The sequence below is a fragment of the Dermacentor silvarum genome, chromosome 4, assembly GCF_013339745.2.
Source record: "Dermacentor silvarum isolate Dsil-2018 chromosome 4, BIME_Dsil_1.4, whole genome shotgun sequence".
NCBI lineage: Eukaryota > Metazoa > Arthropoda > Arachnida > Ixodida > Ixodidae > Dermacentor > Dermacentor silvarum.
Genome location: NC_051157.2, coordinates 198140124 through 198162233, shown reverse-complemented (window position 1 = coordinate 198162233; position 22110 = coordinate 198140124). Strand labels below are relative to the sequence as shown.

The 22110-nt window shown below is 47.9% G+C and overlaps 1 protein-coding gene across 1 annotated transcript; it reads left to right on the top strand.

Moving 5' to 3' along the window:
- Positions 1-1740: 1740 nt before the first annotated feature.
- On the top strand, positions 1741-3849 carry LOC125945108 (uncharacterized). The gene has a single exon (XM_049666685.1). The coding sequence runs from the start codon at positions 1741-1743 to the stop codon at positions 3847-3849; it is 2109 nt and encodes a 702-aa protein (XP_049522642.1).
- The last annotated feature ends 18261 nt before the right edge of the window (positions 3850-22110 follow it).

Below are 22110 nucleotides of genomic sequence, written 5' to 3'. Positions count from 1 at the left end.
GCATGCTTCTTCCCCACTTATCTCCCTTGCACGCGTGAGATTCAGCCGCCATCATTGGCTCACCCTTTCACGCTTTCACTCGCACGCTACTGTCGTCCTTGGACTTTATACGGAACATCACGGCGTTGGCAAAAATGCGCCAGGAGTGTCATAATAATTGCTATTGCAATAATAAAAACAGATTGGAATAGTTCTTCATTACACCAGCCCAGTTGCGAATCTCCAGCTCTGCGGTGACATATGGTCACGGTGGTAGAATAACACCACCGTAGAGAAGGTGACCCAAAAATTATCACGTAGATTTGGCTGCATAATTTGATAACATTTGCTGCTATCATTATGAGCCTCGGCGCGGGAATATATACTTTGATCATAGTGCCACCGATGTTTTCAGCTTTACAGGGAAGCGTGCGCCGTGCCGCCGCTCGACCCACTCTCCCATAATCTAGTACACTATAGCTACAAAGCACGCTTCTACTACACGCTTTGTGTTGATTATTCTGTGTTTCATCGTGGTTTCAAAGAGCGCTGCAATATTCCATATTATATTATTCCACCAAATTTTTGCCTCCTCCAAGCTGCTCCAAAATGCAATTTTGTCTGCTCCAAATTGCTTGAAAATGAAATTTAGTCTGCTCCAAGCTGCTCCAAAATACAATTTTGTCGGCTCCAAACTGCTCCAAAACTCAATTTTACTTGCTCCAAAAATTGCTCCAAAATGACTTTGGGCAGTCCCACCCCTGGAATATCCAGGAAAACAGGGTGTCTACCAACCGGGAAAACCGGGAAAACCAGGAATTCTCAGGGATTTTGAATATTCTGGAAAAACTCAGGGAAAACTCAGGGAATTTGTGCCACTATCAGGGAAAATTTGCTGTAATTGTATTCAAAGGGAACGAAAGTTGCAGTAATGCTCGCTCGCGAGTAACCGAGATACGCACTTTATACGGCTCATAAAAAAGCACGCCCTCTCCACAGCACAGCCACCGCCGGCCTCCCGTGTGCTGTCTTAAGACCGTGCCAGCTAAGCGGCGAAAAGAGAGCACACTTCCCGACGCGCTTCGTGCGGTTCGGCTCGCATGTGAGCTCTGCAACGGCCGCCGCCCCTACCCCCCCTCCCCCCTTGCTTTTTTTTGTTTCTCAGACTGTAGAGAGCTCAAGCAAGGCGGTAGATAACGTTGCGGGTTAGACTAGGGGACGTATTCTTAGACGATCGCTTACGGCGGTAGTATCGCTGTGAGGCGCGCTCATTGGCCGGTTGAACACAATCGGATGAGTTGATTCGCTGGTTGAGCGCTACGTTACGCGATGGCAATAGTACCGTCGCAGAATACGTGCCTAGTTGCGGGGCTTTCGCTTTCCACTACGCGCCGAAAATGAACTCTTCCTGCGCAATGCCTCGATGGAAGCGTCCATTTCTAAAAGTTCAGGAGGCGCACGCGAGCAGCGCAGTAGAGGTGGAATATTCGCGCGCTGCCGCGGTTTGCCGACGCTGGCGAGGTTCAAAGTAACAAATTGTGTCGGGTGTTTAGTGACGCCGTGCTGAGCCGACTTCGTTTTAATCACTGCACTGGCGCCCGCTGTTTTGTTGCGGCAAGTATGGCGGCGTTCAAGTGCACTTTCGTCCAAGACTGGACGAATCCGAAACATTGCGAGTTTGCAGCCTGGGTTCGGCCCGTTGAATGTAACGCGAATGCAGCGTACTGTACGCTATGCAGAAAGCAGTTTTCGCTCAGCAACATGGGAAGAAGAGCGGTGACAAGTCACGCTGAAAGTAAGAAGCACCGACTTGCTGCAAGCGGAGCCAAGACACCCTCTGTAGCTTCATTCTTGACGCCGCCGGCCGCCGTTGTGATCAAAGCCGGGCCAGTGGCGTCAGGTTCTGCGCTGCCTTCATCTTCTTCAACTACAGCTACGGACTCCCAACCTGAGCGTGCAACAAAGGACATTTTTCAGCGTGACACGGAGGTCATAAAGGCTGAGGTGATGTGGTGTCTTAATGCTGTGATGACGCACACATCGCTCCGTGCTGCCGCGGCATCGGCTTCTCTGTTCCCGTTGATGTTCCCATCATCAGCTACAGCCAAGAAAATGCAGCTTGGAAAAGACAAGGTGGGATACACTATTGTCCATGGCCTCGCACCTTTCTTTAGAGAGAGCCTCGTGTCGGAAGTAAGCCAAGCCTCCCACCTCGTCGTCGCGTTTGACGAATCGTTAAACAAAGTTGCACAAAAAGAGCAAATGGACGTGTTGGTTCGTTTTTGGTCGGATGCAGAGGAGAGCGTGAAAACACGCTACCTGACGTCATGCTTTCTTGGGCGCACACGAGCTGAAGAATTGGTGTCCGCATTTAAAAGTGCCACAGATGGACTCTCACGATCGAAAATTCTTCAGATATCAATGGACGGGCCAAACGTAAACATGAAATTTCTCCGTGAGATCAAGCAAGAACTGTGTGAATCCAGTGACGGCTGCCAAATTCTCGACGTTGGAAGCTGTGGCCTTCATGTAGTGAACGGCGCGTTCAAAACCGGACACGCCGCAACAGGGTGGCAACTCGTTGAATTTCTCCGGGCTATCTACAATTTATTTAAATGTGTACCTGCCCGACGTGCTGAATACGCACGTATCACCGGTAGTAACGTTTACCCCTTGAAGTTTTGCGCCGTGCGGTGGCTTGAAAATGTTAGTGTAATTTCGAGGGCTCTTGAGGTCCTGCCGTATCTGAAGGTATACATCGAGTCGTGTCGAAACGAGAACAAGCGACCGACCAGCGCCAGTTACGGCGTGGTCGAAACAGCCATCCGCGATCCTCTGCTGTCTGCAAAGCTAACCTTTATGCTTCGTATCGCGGAAGAACTGCAGCCGTTCCTGGCTCAGTTCCAGACCGATTTGCCTATGCTTCCATTTCTTGGTACAGCATTGGAAAATCTTCTGCGATCATTAATGAGTAGAATTGTAAGGAAAGAAGTAATGATGGCTGCGGACAGTCCGTTGAAGTTGATAAAGGTCGACATGGACCAGCCTGCGAACGTTGTTGCGACACCCAAGATTGACCTTGGCTTTGCTACGAAGAATGCACTCCGGAAGGCCCCGAAACTTTCAGATTTGGCTATCCTTGAGTTCAAAAGGGACTGCGCTGCTTTCGTGAAGAACTGCGCCAAGAAGATCGTGGAAAGGTCGCCGTTGAAGTTCAAGCTGACGAGGGGATCGTCATCTCTGGATCCCGCGTGCGCGCTGATTCCCGAGCTTGGGGAAAGGCGTTTAACTGATGCACTCGAAGTTTTAACGGAGCACCAGTGGATGACCGGAGCAGAAGCTGATCGAGCTATGCGGTCCTACAAGCTTGTGTGCTCCTTAGCCTCGACGCAAGCAGCGTTGAAAAATTTTGACAGGAGCACGGATCGGTTGGATGCCCTTTGGGCAGGCATCTGTGGTTCAAACAAGGAACTACTCGCTTTTGCCAAGATTATTCTCACTCTTTCGCACGGAAATGCGTCTGTCGAGAGAGGATTTTCTATTAACAAGAGCTGTCTTGTAGAAAACCAAAAAGAACTATCTCTGGTCGCCCAACGAATCATATTTGACGCTGTGTCGTCTGCTGGAGGAGTTGCCAGTGTACAGTTAACCAAGAGGATGTTTCAGATGGTCCGTGGGGCGAACGCACGGTGGAAGGAGGAGCTTGAGAAGACCAGAAAAGAAAGGGCCGACGAAATGAGGAATGAACGTGAAAGGAAGCGTGTGGCCGCTTCTTTGAAGGAGCTTGAGCTTAAAAGAAAAAAAGTGTTGGCTGACGCTGAGATGCAAGTGTCGCTCATACAAACCAAGATAAACTCTTTAAAGCAGTGAAACTACCATTTCTCTCGAAGTTATTTTATCTGCTGTATATTTTACTAACCCCTCCTTTCCGTGTTCTTTTTGAATGAAATAAACATTACCTCTTACTATTCAAACTTGATTAAGTCGTTTTAGAATGCAGCTCTTGGGCGCCCGTTCCTGGGTTAAACGTCGGCGTAAACGCGCGCGTGTTGTCTTCTACCACAGCTGGCTCGTAGGCGCCCGTTTCTGGGTTTAGTGTCGGCGTCACCGCGCGAACGCGAGCATGCCACTGTTCGCGCGTTCGTCGTCTTTTACCGCAGCTGCCTTGTCACCGACCCTCAGCGTAACCGCGCGATCGCGCGAGCAGTTAGTTGCACGAGCGCGTTCGCGCAGTAGCGGTAGCAGCTGTAACTAATATCTGCACAGCTGTCTACGGAGCAGTAGGGCAGCTGGCTCCGATGCCGCTCACTATGCCAGCGTTCCCATACTACCCCTCTCTCTGCGAAGGCGCTGACGGCGGCGATTTCACTCTAAAATTCTTCGCCTCAATATATCGCGAAATGAAAAGATCTGCCGTCGCCTTTAGGTTCCGTATGACGTCAAACGGCGATGAAATCCTCGCCGTATCCTTTATATGCGAGTGAAAGCGCGCAGAGGACGCGCGCTATCACGGGGAGCGAACGCATGGCGGAGAGCAAACGCGCGTACTGCGCCGTGCTCCCTGAAGGGCTGTAGAATTAAGCGTCTCTTTCTTCCTTTATAATGAGCATATATATAGAGCAAACGCGACTTCTTCCGTCGCGCGAAAGGCCGTGGGGGGACGGGAGAGGGAGGGGAGGCGACGTTTAGCTGCACCACCAAATGTGTATTTATATAAAAATGTTGTGAGGCGAGAAGGTAGTAAAGACTTTGGACGCTGCTCGACGAGTGTCCCGTTCAGCATCAGGCCATCAGCCCGTCTTGATATAAAAGAAAGTTCCGTTTCACTCAGGGAATTTAGTAACATCACTCAGGGAAAACCTGGAAAACTCAGGGAATCTGAAAATGTCAACTTGGTAGACACCCTGGAAAAGCATGTGGAGCTTGTTGATGCATTCCTAAAAAAATAAAAAAAAATTGCTGGCACTGGCTGAACTCTGTCTGCATCTAGTGGTCTCCATGCAGCTGAAAGTATAATACTGCACAAGTGCACGACATCTCTCCCACATCCAACTTGCGTGCCTGTTGTGTGAAATGGTTGTTCGTATATTGTATTCTGTAACTCCGCTTCATTCAGCCACTGTTGAGATACGGAATCGTTGAAATGTTTGCATATGTTATTCAACACACAGCATGCTCTTATGACAATAGGCACATTACTGATGTCGCACTCTGTACGCTTCACCACAAATCTGAAGCGTGCCTTGAGCTGTCCAAAAGCGTTCTCCACAATTCTTCGCGTTTTAGAGAGTTCGTAGTTAAAGTTGCTCTCTGCTGCGGTGTGCTTCGAGCCAGGGACCAGTTTCATGAGGTTGGGTGTGAGAGGAAAAGCTTGGTCACACAATACCAATAGGTGCACAAGAGAAGTGCGAACACAAATTGTTGGGCTGCTGGTCCCCTAATCGCTCTTGCCAAAATGGAATTATGAATTACGTGTGCGTTGTGGCACCTGCCTGGGGTGTCAATGTTAGTATAACGGAACCGGTACTTGTGGTCCACCAGAGCCAGCAGGATCACACTGTAACTGCAAGTAAATACATGTCATGGTCAAGACCAAGTCTGCAACACAAACTCACTGCATCGAGGTATAAAAGCTTAAGAGAGTGGTATCTATAATATTCATACTTGTGGAACATAACAGTAGAAAGCATGTGTGCTGCTGTCATGATACGAGGATAAAGCGTTTCTAAATTAGGTGCTCATAAGTATTTTAGGGGATACCTTGCGTGCATATTAACGAACTACAACAAGACTGGCGAGATTTACAGCCCTTTACAGCCAACCTACACCTACCCACTATCATTCACACCATTGCTCACTCAGTAAACCACGCCTTGGTGCTCTTTGGCCATAGCTGGCCCTTGTGCCATAAAACATTTATCATCATCATCATCATTTTTATGACAATTTTTGACCTGTATGCGACTCGATTTACAGTTTTGCTTCTGTGCATTCGGATACTGCTCATTGTAGTTAGTTCACTTACCAGTCTTTGTAATTGTAGTACAGTCAAACCTGGATATAGCAAAATTGACAAATTCCCGAAAAACTTCGTTATAAAGAGAATTTCGTTATATGCAGGTTCGGCACTGAAAATTCGAAAAAGCAACGCTTACCGTATTTACTCGATTCTAATGTGCCCCGCTGACAGGTACATTTCGTGCCCGCATGTCCAAAACCATGTGAACACAGCCTTGTCAACGTCGGCGTATGTTGAGGACTTCAACTTCTTGCCGTCCGTGCCACGTTCCACAGCGCTGCGAATCGCGTCTTTCGCGTTTAAAATTGTGGACAAAGAACTAGCTGGGGATGCCAAATTTGGCAGCTACATCCTTTTTTTTGGCCTCCAGAAACGGCATCCAAGATGGCCATTTTGTCCTCGAGAGTCAATATCTTGTGTTTCTTCGTTGAAACACTCATCCTTTGAATGTCGCACCAGGTACTGGATGCGTGGACGCGTGTCATTTCGCACAAGCACGAGGCGTCGGAAACGAGCGTGTGACACGATGGCGTCGTATAGTGTCAGGTTAGTGAAGTACAGAGACTTACGCAGTAACCAAAGAGTGGTGCTGCCAGCGCTTTGAAAAAAAAAATCTTTTTTATTGCGATAGCAATTATATGGACACTCAAAAGCAGATTTCTGCCGTCGGCGTCGCCGTCGCCGTCGCCGTGAGGTTCCGTATGACGTCAATGGAGATGAAATCGTGGCCGCGCGCCGCCGAACGCTGCATGTGCGAGTGAAAGGGCGCGAGGGACGCGCTCTTTCACGGGGAGTGAACGCACGGCGGAGAACAAACGCGCGTTCTGCGCCGTGCTTCCTTAAGGGCTGCAGAAGTAGGCGTCTCTTTCCTCCTTTACAATCACCATATATGTAGAGCAAACGCGCCTTCTTCAGACGCGCGAGAGGCCGTGGGGGAGGGGGAAGGAAGGGACGCGACGTTTAGCTGCGGCACCAAGTGCCTATTTATATGAGAGGCTCCAGCAACAGTCACCAACGCCGCACGCATTTTGAGCTAACGCGGGCAAAACGCCGATGGCGTCGACAACAGTTCTGCGTGTTGTTGCTACCAAAGCCGCTCACCTTACTTCGTATGACATTGCTGTGTTGCTATCGCATTCATTGCTTCGCCCTTAGGGCGAAACTGTGACATTTTTTTTTCCTTCGCCAACATCAACTTGAAAAGGAGAGGGCCGGTGTGGCGGGCTAGGCCAGCTGTAGCAAGCGGCGGGATCAGGTTTGAATGAAGGAAGGGGGAAAGGTCACGCCCGCGGCGGCAAGATCGCCGGGTCGAGGGATGCAGGCCCGCCTCACGCAAGTAACATGGGCACTCGCCTCGCAGTCGCCGTGAATTTGAGCGCGCCAAGTGCGCCGCCGCCGCTTCGCATTCCATCGCGGCCGAGAAGGTACTTCTGGCTGCTGCTTGCGCAAAAATGACAAAATTTGGGGTGAAATCTCTAGGTTGTCGGCGGGGAAAATTTATTACGTAGAGGTCTCAAATACATGTACTTCTATGGAGTAATGGCGGGGAATAGAAAAACTTCATTATATCCAGGATTTGTTATATTGAGGTTCATTATAAGCAGGTTTAACTGTAATTGATGGCGTTTTCCTTTGGTGGCAAGACAGGGAATAACAGCTATCCAGTGCTCCAACTGCCTGTGGGAAGCCCGTGACTGCACAAACTCCCGTATATGGTCTGCCATTTCGTTTGTTGCGATCATCATGATTCACTTGTTTTCAAGGGCATGAACAACGATGTGGCAAAAAACTCTCTTTAAATTGTGTTTACTGTCGACTGCCCCAAGTCAAACAAATTGGCCACTGTTCTATCCTCGGCAGAGGGACATAGCTTATACAAAGCAACAGCGACCCATTTCTCGACTGACGTCGCTTCTCTCATATTTGTTGTTTGGCGCCGCATCACGGGCCTGCAGACATATACCAAGTATTTGAATGTCGTTTTCGAAACCCTAAATGACTGCTGGAAGTTTCACCCGCCTAGGTTTGGTTGCGACTCTTCAAACCAACGAGCGCACTGTGGGTAAGCCCAAACTTGCCTTGTTGCACATCTCCCGGACAACACAGCAGCATTCAGCATGAGGCTGTTAAGAACGAGATGACGCTGATGGGGTGCGCACTTTCACCCTGGCAGCTTCAATCTTTATATCCATGGAAGTGATCGTCGCTACGGCGAGTGCAGTCTCGCACCTTTTCTTGATGTCTTCCGCTTGGTCACTCATGACTGTCATGAACGGCACAGTACACAAAATAAAAGGAAAGCTCACGAGGTCACCGTACACGAAATGTGTTTTGAGCATTGTTTGCAGTAGTTTGGGTAAAAGAACGCAGAGCCATGCAGAGCCTACTTGCCACGCCGCCAAGGAACACAGAGAAGCACAGGGGGGCTAGCGTTGCTGTCAGCACTGCTATGTTTAGAGAACGCACTTTGATTTTTAGTGAGGTGCATGTTTTTCGCATCAAATATAATAAATAGTATTTTTTATGAAAGGAGCGTTAATTATCATAGCTACGAGCGTAATCAGAAGTTACATTTTTGTAATTCTGCAAACATCAAATGTCGCTGAATGTGCCTGTGGGGGCTTCCTTTAAAAACTTATTGGCCATGTGACATGGCCACAACTTCCTTGAGGTCGAACTTCCTTAGGAAGTTTCGTGCTCTCTTATCCTAAAGGAGTTTGTGGGTGCTCATGTGAGACGGGTATTGTATGGACATTAAATATTCCTGAATTAAGATGATCTGCTCGAGAGTTGGTAAAAAAGGCATCGATTGCCATCGCTGCGTGTAATTGTGTGGGTTCATTTATGGCAGAAATAAAACCATTGCATTGCAATGTGGACTCTTATCTCTAGTTTATTAGTACTATATGAAAGGAAATCAATGGTGATGTCACCATATAAAACTAGATTCAGGTTGTTTTCTGTGATCCATTGTAGATATTTTTCAAGAAAGCAAGCAATATTAAAAATTGCTATTAGGAGGCCGGTAGATAACAGTGAAGACATTTCTACCACTTTGTAAGGAGAGTATTTCGTAGTTAGAGTGAAACCAGTAAGGAGGCTGCATTTAAAAGTTTTTTGTCGCTTATCACAACGCCCTCACCTCATTTATCGGGGCGATTGCGCACATACGTGTTGTAGTTTGACAACTGTAATGCTTCACAAATATGTTTATACCAGGTTTCAGGGACCATTGTTATGTTGAAAAGGAAGTGTGGAAAGAAATGCTTCAAGCTCGTCACCTTTGTTGCGCAAGGATTGTGCGTTGATGTGAACGAAAGACGTCTTTTTCTGAGCGGTCGCAGCGGATACATCAGACGGCAGGAATGATTGACACATTGTCTGGTCTGAAAGGACAGGAAGCGGGCTCATTAGGTGTGCGTAAACATAAAATACTGAGCAAAACCGAACCACTAAGGTAGTTGATCAAGTTCACATGCTTTTGTCGCTGACATGCCTTCAGCAGGGGTGCAACAGCTGCACCAATTTTTATTTTTATTTTATTTATTTATTTATTTATAACATACTGCAGGCCCATTGAAGGGCCCAGGCAGGAGGGGCATAACATAGAGATGTACACAGAAATACATATCAGCAAACAGTTTGTTGAATGGCATCAAGGCTTGCAATGTGTGATGAAGGTAACTGGTTCCAGTCTGTTATGGTTCGAGGAAAGAAAGAGTACTTGAAGATGTTAGTTCTCGCGTAGTAGGGTGTAAGTGATTCGTGGTGCCTATTTCTTGACAGCCGTGCTGTGGAAGGCTTGAGGTAGGAGTCAGGATTAAGGGATAGCTTGTTGTTTTTGAGTAAAAAGAGGAATTTTAGCCTGAGCATTTTCCTTCGGATTTGCAGCGTTGAAATACCGTGTTTTTTCATCAGACGAGTAGGAGAGTCAGTTGCACGATACTTGGAATATATAAACCGGACAGCCTTACGTTGGATCATCTCAAGGGCATCGATATTAGTTTTTGTGTATGGGTCCCATACGGAACACGCGTACTCTAGTTTTGGCCTTATTAATGAAGTATATGCAAGGAGCCTAACGTTAGAAGGAGCATGTCGCAGTTTATGTCTCAAGAAACAGAGTTTACGGAAGGCGGACGAGCAAACATTTTTAACGTGCTTGTTCCAACTAAGGTTATTGGTTATAGTTACGCCTAGGTATTTGCATTCGTTAACTTCAGATAGAGGGCGGGCAGGAAGGTGGTATGGGAAGGAAAGGCTATTTCTTTTGTTGGTAATTTTCATATAAACAGTTTTGTCTGGATTAAGTTGCATTCCCCATTGATTACACCATTCAATAACGCTATGCAAGGAGGAGTTAAGAAGTCGTTGGTCATCATGGTTAGCAATTTCCTTAAACAAAACACAATCATCAGCAAATAGTCTAATTTGCACACTGTCTGGAATGATGTCAGGAAGATCGTTTACATAAATTAAAAAGAGTAGGGGACCTAAGACGCTTCCCTGAGGAACGCCAGAGGTAACAGGAAGTTCATCAGAATTATGCCCATCAATGCTGACAAATTGAACACGGTTAGTTAAATACGCGCAAATCCAGTTAATAAGAAAAGGGGGAAGGCCTATAGATTCGAGCTTATACAGTAGTTTGCAGTGTGGAACAAGGTCAAATGCTTTACAAAAATCAATAAAAATAACATCAATTTGCCCCGACTTATCAAGAACCTGCGCAAAGCTGTGAACGACTGAAGTTAACTGAGTGACTGTAGACAAGCCTTTCCGAAATCCATGCTGGAAGGCGGAAAGTACACTATTATCATTCAGGAACGTTGTAATATAAGTAGCTATAATGTGCTCTAGCATTTTGCAGCATGATGAAGTTAGTGATATGGGGCGATAATTACAGAAGAACGCACTGTCACCTTTCTTCAAGACTGGTACTACACGCCCTATTTTCCATTCAAATGGTAGAACTCCGGCATTTAGTGAAGAGCGAAAAATGACGACAAGGAAGTGAGAAAGCATCTCAGCGTATCGACGCAAGAAAATGTTTGATATGTTATCAGGACCTGGTGTGGCTTTGGTCTTTAAATTCAACAACATTGCAATACGCCAGGTTGTGACACAATATCAGTCTGGGTTGGGAACAGGAAGTGTATGATGGAGCAGTTGTATTTTTTTGTGAAAAAACACTGGCAAAGTAGCGGTTAAACTGTTGAGCAATCTGTTTTTTTTCGGTGAGAACAGTGCCGTCCTGTATCATGCGGCTTAAAGATTGCTTCTTTTTGCTTAGAAAGCGCCAAAATTTGTCAGGGGGCGGTAGAAATGAAATTCGGAAGAGTATGTTGAAAATATTGCCGTTTAGCAGAGCCCACGGCCAGGCTTAACGCTGATTGAGTTGCCTGAATCGCCCCTACTCCGGCACGTGCTCGCTTTAACCGTTTGATTTTTCTTTTCAAGTGCAAGATTTCTCGCGTAAGCCAGGGATTTTGCTTCGAAGTTTTTTTATTCGATTAGGAATGAAATGATCGAGACAGTACGTGCATATCTTTTTGAACTCAGACCAAAGCTCACAAGTATCAGATCCAGTAAATTTGTCAAGACAAAGTTCCAAATAGTCTAGAATGCTTTCATCCCTGGCGCGCGAGTAATCTTTTACAGATACAGTTTCAGCAACAGTGATACAATCGACAACATCAATCAAGCAAGAAAAAGATACCATTTTGTGATCAGACAGTCCATGTTGAACTGTAACAACAAATTATCTAAAGACCGGCTTACAAACACAAGATCAAGTATGGAACTCGATGAACCCTGAACACGCGTGGGCTGATTGACAACTTGTTGCAAATTGAGGGTTAACATAACATCAAACAAAAAGCTTACATGCGTGCCAGACACGGGCATGGGAAGGAAACCCTCCCAATCAATACCGGGCAGGTTAAAATCCCCAACCAGAAATATTTTTTCATGACTAAATGTTGCCATGTGTTCAGACAAGGCGGCCAAAAAATGAGGTGGGGAATCTGGAGGGCGATAAACAGCAAACAAAAGAATGGATCGGCCTCGATAATAAAGCTTCAGCGTTATACTTTCATGATCGTCAATTTGTCGCGAGAGAAAAGCTTGAATATTATGTTTAACTAAAACAGCAATTCCTCCTCCTCTAGTTGATCTGTCACGCCGAAAAACCTGATAATCGGTAGGGAAAACGTCGTTATCATCAACCTCGTCGTGCAGCCAGGTTTCAGTAACCACTAAAACATGCGGATCATGACCCAGGATAACAGCCTCCAACTGTTCACTTTTATTGACAACACTGCGGGCATTTATGTTTAAAAGACGAAACTCTTTTACGTTGGAAGAGCGAAGTCAGGCGGTCCCGGCCGCACCAGACTGAACGGACGTCGCACCTGTGTCTTTCCTGCCATTTCTCGGCCGCAAATAGGTTTTCGGAAGTTTAACTCTCGTGTTCGTGCTCTCGTCCCATGCATACAGTTCGTTGTCAATGCTAAGCTTATCGTGTACTAACGTTACTTTCTTACCGTTTAGTTTTTCATCTTTGGCGCTGTCCCAGAGAAGCTTTCTTTTCTGAAGTGTGGGTTTGGAGTAGTCATTTTGCACCGATATTTTCGTTCCTTTAAGTTTGTGCGCATTCTGAAGGACATCTTGTTTTTCATTGTAATTCTGAAAAAATACTATCACTGGCCTTATATTTCTACTCTGTTTGCCGAGGCGATGAATTCTTCCCACAGAACTGCAGGGAACACCAAGTTTATCGTTAAAGAGCTCGCCGATAACTTTCCGTTTTAGGATAGTATCTGTTTCTTTTGGCTCCTCGGATAGCCCGAACACTATCAGGTTGGAGCGCCTGCTACGGTCTTCTAAATCCACTACTTTAGCCTGCAGAGAATGCATGGTTTGCTCGATGGTATCAATGCGGGCAGTTTGCTTTCTAAGTCAGCAAAGCGTAAAGTTAGGTCTGATATCAGTTTTTCAACACTGGCGTGTTGGGTTCTTAAAGTAGCAATCTCGGATGATAACTTGTTTTGGCCTTCAAGTAATTTATTCAACAAATCTATGGTAGTCGTTTCAGGCGTATCAGGTCCGGGGTTCATCTCGACATCGCCACACATGAGTAATTTACATGCGCAGAATGCATCATACGCAATTAGAACACACTGCTGGGGGCACGGCAGGACCAGTAAACCGCGGCAATCACTCCTAATAGTGCCGGAACAATTACAGACCTGCACGAAGCAGAAGAAGGGCTTGTAAAGCCACATGCCGCTGGATGGTCCGCCGTGCCCACTGAAGTTGAATTCCTGGCGTGTGCTTCTTATAGGCAAGTCGGAGACGGTCACATGTCCCGAAGGCAGCGCCGTCAGTAGAAAGTCATGCCGCGAAGGAACCAGATGACGTAGATGTGGCGTCGCAAGTCTCTGGTGGCACGTGTTGTTCAAAGTGATATCTGGCTGATCCGTTGAACCGGGCAGACTCAGCAAGAAAACCTGCACGAAGCAGAAGAAGGGCTTGTAAAGCCACATGCCGCTGGATGGTCCGCCGTGCCCACTGAAGTGAATTCCTGGCGTGTGCTTCTTATAGGCAAGTCGGAGACGGTCACATGTCCCGAAGGCAGCGCCGTCAGTAGAAAGTCATGCCGCGAAGGAACCAGATGACGTAGATGTGGCGTCGCAAGTCTCTGGTGGCACGTGTTGTTCAAAGTGATATCTGGCTGATCCGTTGAACCGGGCAGACTCAGCAAGAAAACCTGCACGAAGCAGAAGAGGGCTTGTAAAGCCACATGCCGCTGGATGGTCCGCCGTGCCCACATGATAACATACATTTGATAACAAATGTATGTTATCATGTCTTGTGGGCATAATGCTAGCAGGAACTTCACACTGTGTTATGATGTTTGTACTGGGAACATGTCTTGGCTCATGTCAGAAGCAAACTTGGCCTCGGTATGAAAAGTTCGAAGCAGTCCAATATGACCTTCACATTTACGCCAAAATTCCCAACGAAACAGACTGGCATAGTTCTCATTATGTCTTCTTCTTCAGGCCAGTACACCAGTGAACTCAGGTGGTCATAACAAATATCTAGCCACTTCTCGCAAAGCGATATGCTAGAGCTTTAAGTTGAATGGCAAGCCTCATCCGCATGAGAAACATAACCAGCTCCTCAAACTCGGGACATTTCTAGAAGAGTGTGAGACGTGTTCTTTGAGAAGGTTGAACAGAATAAAAAGCATAAAAAAACCTTGGCAGCCCAGTATAAGAAAATTTTTTCATCAACGTGGCGCAGTGCTTTTTCAGCAAACTTTCCTGCCACTATTTCCAACTTTGCAAAGACGCAAGCTCTTTTTGTAGGCTCACTACTTCCTTTTGAAGATGAATAGTATCACTCACAGTAATCTTGGGTTGGCACAGTACATCAAATGTATGGGACATCCAAACAAGTGCAACCGATGTATGTACAAGCGATGTGCAAACAAAGTACAAGTGGATGTATGGTACATCCAAAATGAGTTTTATGAACGAGTTTGAGGAAAGCGAAACAAAAATAATGTTGGATCCCTCGCATTCATCCTTTATTTTGCCTTGAAGCAAAATAGTTCATAATTTTTGCCATATTCTTGTTGGTATCATTGGCCTCCTTCTGGAGCTGCACAAGCTCCTTGTGCAACTGAAGAGAGTCTTGCAATTTCTGCGGCTCGCTCTTCTGCACGGCTGTACACAGCGCCATAAAATCCTGCAGCACTGATGGTGGCCGCTTTCGCTTCCTGCTGCTTGGTGGGCAGCTGGCAGCGCGACTTGCAGCATTCTGTGCTGCTCCACAGTTCTCATTCTTGGGAGCAGGGCTCTCTTCCAGGCATCCTGTTTCTTCCTGGTCAGCAGTGGTCGCATCCCGCGAGGCAACCACTTCAGCATCAAGTTCCTCATAAACTTCTGGCACCTACGTATGATAGGAAAAGACAATGGCGTATACATATAAAGTCAAAGTGCACCACTGCAAACTAGTTGCTGGATCAGCAGCACATCTACTTGAAAACCAGCACACCAACCAACTGTGCTCTGACATGTTGCATGCAGCATGATACACGTCAGAAGAGAGAGTTCTCTCTAGTTATGGAAACTACTGCTTCTAGGCACTTGCTCTGCTTTTGAAATTTACATATCACCCGCTTCTTTGCGACTGTCTACAGAGAAGGTGCAGGAAAGAAGAGAGCACTGCGATGCTCTTGAAAATTCGGCGGACTGAGAATGTTTGCACAATGTCAATATAGCTCAATAGGTCTTTTTCTTGTGCAAGTTGATGGGTTCTGCTAAACATCGTTTTGGGTGGCATATAGAGACATATGAAGGAAGAACGCACACAGAGCTCATTGTTGGCGCTTTTTGTGTATGTCCTTCCTTCGTATTGTAGTGCGGTTTATTGACAATTCAGAAATCGCAATCACTGGAAGAGTGCGGAGGGATCGTAGTGTCTTCTGTAACGACCAGTTTGTCACGAAGATTGTCAGGGTCATGTGAACGGGTATCGGGAAGCGGAAAAAATTCAACTTCGGCGCGAGAACAATTAATGAGGGTCTGATGATCGAAAAGGAAGTCCCACCCTAAGATGACGTCGTATGAACAGGATGAGAGGACGACGAACTCGACCATATATGTGTATCCTTGAATGACGATGCAGGTGGTACATGCGACAACAGGGGTAATGCACTGGGAACTTGCTGTCCGGAGGGACAGCGGAGATAAGGGCGTCATTACTTTTCGAAGCTTGCGGCAAAGTTCTTCCGTAACTACTTAAACGGCGGCGCCTGTGTCCACTAATGCCAGTGTGACTCCTTCTACAGATACTTCGATTACGTTTGTTGGAAGAGAGCCCGGCCTTGTGTGGTTCGACTGGAACGCAGTTCTCTCCTCTTGAACTGCGGTAGCTAGTTTTCCTGCTCCGATGAGGCCGGACGCTGCTGCATGGGGGAAAGTAAGCGGTGACGAGGGGATGGCGAGCGACGATCACGAACAGAAGGAATGATGTTGCGTGTAAATGGCAAGTGCGAATCATTTGGTGGCGAGAAGGACGAAGCTGGCGAAACAAACGTAGGAGGAGACAGGTTGAAGCCTAAGCGATGGCGACAGTGCTGTGCCACGTAACCAGGGTACCACAGAAGAAGCACACGGGGCAATTGTCGTGTGTTCGCCAGGGACCCGTGCTAGCTGGTGATCTGGTGGTGTACACTGGAGCGATGGGACGTGGCGGTGCAGCAAACGGTTGTGCTGAAAATGTATGGAGGTGGCCGTGCTGCAACCTCGGCATAGCTTAGAGGTACAGGCAATGGTGGCGCTGCACAAGGGGACTGTATAGCTTTGGACACTTGGTCTTGGAGCATTTGACGCAACGGAGGAGCCAAGAATGGCGTGGACCCTGGGACCGCTTGTCACATGTAAGAGGTCACCCGTGGCGAGAGAAGAGGACGAAGAAGTTGGCGGAGCGTTCCGAACGGCGTGAGCGCGCGAGGCGCACGAACCGAGGCATAGTCGAGGGATGAACGGCGCTGTCCGTTGAGTTTCGACGTGGCACCGGGTCAGGAAGGTCGCATCTCCAGCTATGTTCTGGCGACGGGAGACTTGGGGGTCTGGTTGAGTCCGCGACGCTGGCCGTCCAAGGTGTGGCCGTCGACCTCGGCAAGTTCGGGCGAGGCTCCTGGACGGGCTGCAGCTTCTCACGGCAGGACCAGGCACCCCAGAGAGGATCCCCCTTCTGCGGCAGACCGGCATGTTCGAATTTCCTCAGGACGACACATCGGCACTCCTGAAGAAGTTGCGACGCATTCCGACGCTAGGCCTAGGCAGGTGGGCCTAAGCAACGCCGAGTGCCATCGCTGACGAGCTGACGAGCTCATCACCGACGAGCCAACGAGCTCACCGCCGACAAAAGAGACAACGCGAGGCGTCGGCACCTACGGCATCCTCAACGCTTCGGACGAGCCCGACACGGACGCGACGAGAACTTCACGACGACGATCTGTAAGAGACGACCCCGTTTCCGATTTACGACGCAGTTAGGCCGGGGCCAAGGTGGCCAGACTTTGGCGAGAAAAGCTAAGACTGACCGAGAGACTTTAAGGCGGAGCTAGGCTCCGGAAATGAGATAGTCGTTCTCTAGTAGTGTTATATTTAGTTAGAGATTTGGAAGTTCTTTTAAGTAAGCTTTTTCGCTGAGTTATGTCTAGTTTTGCGTGCCTTTAGTTGTTTAGTTGTGGTTTTAGTGTTGTGTGTCGCGTGTGTTCACCGTCCCTGTACATATTAAATCCTCGTTTGCTGTGCCGCCAGTCGTGTCTCCTCCATCGAGAGTAGCGCATGCACGCAACTCTCCACACTCCCAAGTAAAGGTGACACCGCTGTGAGTACGGATAGCTGGCGGGTGACTTCGGAGCGTATGAATTCCTTGATTTTGCCAGGCAGATAGTCGTTGTTAGTCGCAGCGGCTAAACTTGCAATGGAAGTATTGGGGATAGAAGAACGTCGAGTGAGCAGACGTTGCCTCCCGAGTTCGTCGTAGCTCCGACAAAGTTCAGGGCCTTCGACCACAGTCCACGGGCTTTTCGAGAGGAGCATTTGGAATGCGTCGTCTTTGATACCCTTCATGACGTGACGGATCTTGTCAGACTCAGTCATCGATCGATCGACGTGCTTGCAAAGGTCCACAACATCATCTATGTACCGGATTGCTGGGAATGGCTGAGCAAGCGCTCTTCAGCACGGAGCTTCCGCATAGCAGGGCGACCGAAGACTTGCGTAATGCGGCCTTGAAATCTGACCAGGTGCAGAGGTCGGATTCGTGGTTGTGGTACCACACACTAGCGACACCCGTGAGATAGAATTTCGCGTAGCTGAGCTTCACAGCATCGTCCCATTTATTGTGGGCACTCACCCGCTTGTATAACGAGAGCCAATCCTCTACGTAATATTCGTCGGAGCCGCTGAAGATGGGAGGATCGCGTTGACGCATTGAGCCAGGGCAAATCAATGTTGGCAATGCCAGAGGTGTTGTTTGGCTGGCGTCGTCAGGCATGATGGCCGGCAGTGTACGATTACGTAGTTCCAGGGTTGGGGAAGTAGTACCCAGCACCTCCACCAAATATGTAATGCAGTTTATTGACAACGCGACCGTCTCAGTCGAGCGTCAGACACCGAGTGTGCGAGCCCATCTTCGTCGGCGGGCTGATGTTGATAGTGCGTCCATAGGGCGCGCCAGTCTTCTTCGCTACAGTATGTCTATTTTTGGGCCCATAAACAATGTTTACAATGCCAGATGTTTAGTGTGAACTCGGAAGGAATGCAGACTGTGCGAGGTCTCGGTTGCCTGATCTTTTGAAGCAAACAGATGTAAGGAAAAGGTCGGTGACACTGACATGCGTTTCCACAGTGTCAGTCGTTTGACTGTTCGCTAGCCAGCTTCCTTTTGAAAACAATAGAATTGCTGTGGCGTGAACGTGCGAGGACGTGCATTATCACTTTTCAACTAAGGCCGGATCCAAGATGCCTTGTGTGTGTTTCGACCCACTCAAGTTGCATGTTGGAGCAATATGTTCACTGAAATCTGGTGTTTGCAAGCGAGCTCGATCCAGACGGAAATTCCCGACCGCGATTGACTCTCGCACATAGCTTTCACAAAAAAGCCAATCGCGACCGAGAAGTTTGATCCTGATCGGTCTCGACCACGACGAAGGTGTGCGTGTGACACACACATAGTATGGGGCGCACTTTTGATTGCGATCAAGCCCGATCCGGATCGAAATTCTTGATTGCGATTGGCTCCCTCACGCAACAGGTGCAAAGGTGCCAATCACGGCCGAGAAATTCGATTCGGATCGGGTTTGATTGCGATCAAAAGTTCGCTGTGTGACACCCGTATTAGATTAGGCTCAACTGCACCAGCAGATGCCGTGCGCCAGCGCTTATTTTGCATGCTATTGAGTTTACACATCGGATTTAGCCTACACATACACAAAAACACAGTCGCCACTATCACAACATGATTAGTGAAGAGTTCGTACTCACTGGTATTGCTTGTTCAAGTTCTCAAGCTTCTGGCGATGCTGCTTCGCTGTGAACGGCACTTCGCCGGCAGGCAGGCGTGCATTTAGGCTTCGCGTCATTTCGTCGTAAATGCACGCATTTCACGTGTTCGACCGCAGCGCGGCAAGATTGTCTTCCCAAAGGCGTATCAACGACTCTGTTGTTGAGACAGACCAGTTGACACACCTTTGGGCAGTTAGGCTTTCCGTCTAACTGGGTGTAACTACGGTTGGCCGGAACTGAGGTGTAGCTTAACTGCGGTTAGTACGCCCGCGTAACTAGGGTGTAATTTGGCTAAATTATGCCTGGAAAGACTATACCATTCTCACAAAACGCACACACACGCAAACACACAAAACTGATTTGTGGTGCTTTCAAAAGTTACCAATTGGAAATGCAACTGAATTGTGGCTGTCCTACCTCAAAGAGTTCGTTGTGGGCCCTGGAGCCATGTTATATTTAGGAGGTCCACCATTTCTGCTAACCGGAAAGGCTTGGTTTTCACCCTGGAATACTTCGTTAAAATCTACTGACAACCGGGAGTCCCATTCAGAAAGATGCAGCTGCTTACACAGGGATTTGTGGGCTCTGTGGTTTGTAGAATTCTGCACGAGTTTACAAAAGACATCAACAGTATAAAACAAATTGTGCATCAAAATTATTAACCTGTTTAGGCCAGCCGTAATTTGTGGTTCGTATCAAGAAACTATCAACAAATAAAAGCAAATAAACTTGCCGAGGCGGGATTCGAACCCACATACCTCCGGTCCCAAGGCGAGCACCGTAACCACTAGGCTATACAGCCACACTTGCGGAGCATGCATTTATACGAACCATATGATTGCGTTTGAGCGTCGTCGTCATTGTCCACAGCTGGCGCGTTCGCACGCTCGTGCTCTGCGAGGTGAAGAGGTTTTGCATGCTATGAGAGAGAGAGACGCATTCATTCACAGAGAGGGTCTCCTGGAACGTGGTGTCGGCATTGGAACGTGGTGTCGGTATTGCAAGATGTGCTATGCAACGCGCAGTGACAGACGTAAGCTTGAGACGCGCGGAAAGAAATTATCGTCATGAGTAATAAGATGGAAAAGTTTGCGCTCACTTCTGGAAAATGCTGGTCAACGATCGCCCAGCTTCGCTGTTTCAAGCATTGTGTGGCCGAGTGCAAGGTTAATCATTTTTTACTCTTAAAATCAGTATGCTTTGTGAAGTAGTAAGCGTTGTTATGCTGCCTACTTATCATTCTTCATGCTCTTTTTGTGCACACAATTGATGTGTTCAATAAAGTAGACATACATTAAGACTTTGCGTGTATGATTATTTATTTAGAAAATTCTTAGTTCTCTTGCGGACATGCTGACGCCAGTACTGGCACCGTCAGCAGCTGGACGAGGCGGTTAGTTTAGGCTGCGGTATCGAAGCAGCCTCCACTTGTTGCCCATTTGGGATAAGAGGCAGACAGTGCACCTTGGAAGCTCAATAATGAGTCAGCGTAACAATTCGTAAGAATATACCAGTGTGCGTAGTCACATTTAATTTAATGAAGTGCCGGCGAGGGCGACTGTCAGCCTTCGAGAACGGCAACGTACCAATGTTGGTAGTGTGCCGTGTTGTCGTGTCTTGCTTTTTGTGTGTGCACTGTACGAAGTGAAGAATGGTTTATTTCAAATGCTGAAAACTGAACTTCAAAAGCAGTAGCCCAAGCCCGCCGGTACCATCATACCCTGCCGGTACTGTGATACGCTTAACCTTGTGGCCAAACACGATCGACGCTGCCGTCTGCCATTCATTCCCAGCGTGATCTGCATATGCCGCCTTTTGCGTCCTAACACAATGTGTCTAGTAGCTGAAGAGCAGATAAGGCAAGTGGTTTTGAAGGAATGAACAAAATTAATTTTGTGCAGATTTTCTACAAATTTTATTGCGATAGCAATTATATGGACACTTCAACCGGATTTCTGCCATCGCCGTGAGGTTCCCTATAGATAAAATCTTCGCCGCGCGCCGTATGCCTGAGCGGAAGCGTGCGGGGACGCGCGCTATCACGGAGAGCGAACGCACTCAATCTCCCACGCGCAAGCAAGGAAGCGGGAAGCCAGCGCCGGAGGGAGCGGGGGGGGGGGGGGGGCGGGGCGCACTTCTATTCTGCCAACAACCGCGCTCGTCGCTCGCTCGCACCGTGGCTTATCTCCACACGGCTCTGACCTTTATGCGCCGTGCATTCGCCGCTCAGTTTCCGTTGAAGCGATAGACTGCACGTACCTTCGCCCGTTGCTGCGGCGTATGCGCTTGCTGCCAGTGTTTTGACAGTCGTCTGCAGTCATTCAGTGTGATCTATTCATGTTTGTTTGTGCGCGCTCACACCACGCTTGTTCAATCAGTTAGTAATAGTCGGGCCACATTTTCCAACGCACGCTACACATGCAATGCTGCCCGGGTCGGCAATGCAGCGCTACAGGTGTGTTCCTTCGCACGCGCTGCCCACGGGAAGCGCTTCTCATCAACACCACCGTTTCACACGCGCCTTCTCGTGGTCATCGAGTCTCTCTTCATGTCGGTCTACTTACGCCGCAGCACACCTGCTTACTTAATCAGCTTATGTTTACTACAATTCATATTGCTACCAAAGCCGCTCACCTTACTTCGTAATGACATTGCTGTGTTGCTATCGCATTCATTGCTTCGCCCTTAGGGCGAAACTGTGACATTTTTAATTCTACAAACGAATGTGAATGCAATTCACTGGGTATGTTTCACTGCACGCTTTCCCCTTGTCCCCCCCAAAGAAAGACAGGTTGGAGAGTTGCGCAGATTTTCTACACTCTGCAACCTGTCTTTTTTTGGGGGGGAGGGGGGCACAAGGGGAAAGCGTGCAGTGAAACATATCCAGTGAATTGCATTCACATTCGTTGATGTCAAAAGATCACCGGAGTTGCCCTTTAAGGTGTTTTGCTTTATCCTTTTTTTATGCGAGAGTATTACTTGGCTCATTGTGCGACTCCGCCGTCATCAGAAAGCCGT

Bases quoted from the DNA above. Each gene is read 5' to 3' on its own strand.
- LOC125945108 (XM_049666685.1), top strand. From the start codon at position 1,741: ATGGGAAGAAGAGCGGTGACAAGTCACGCTGAAAGTAAGAAGCACCGA.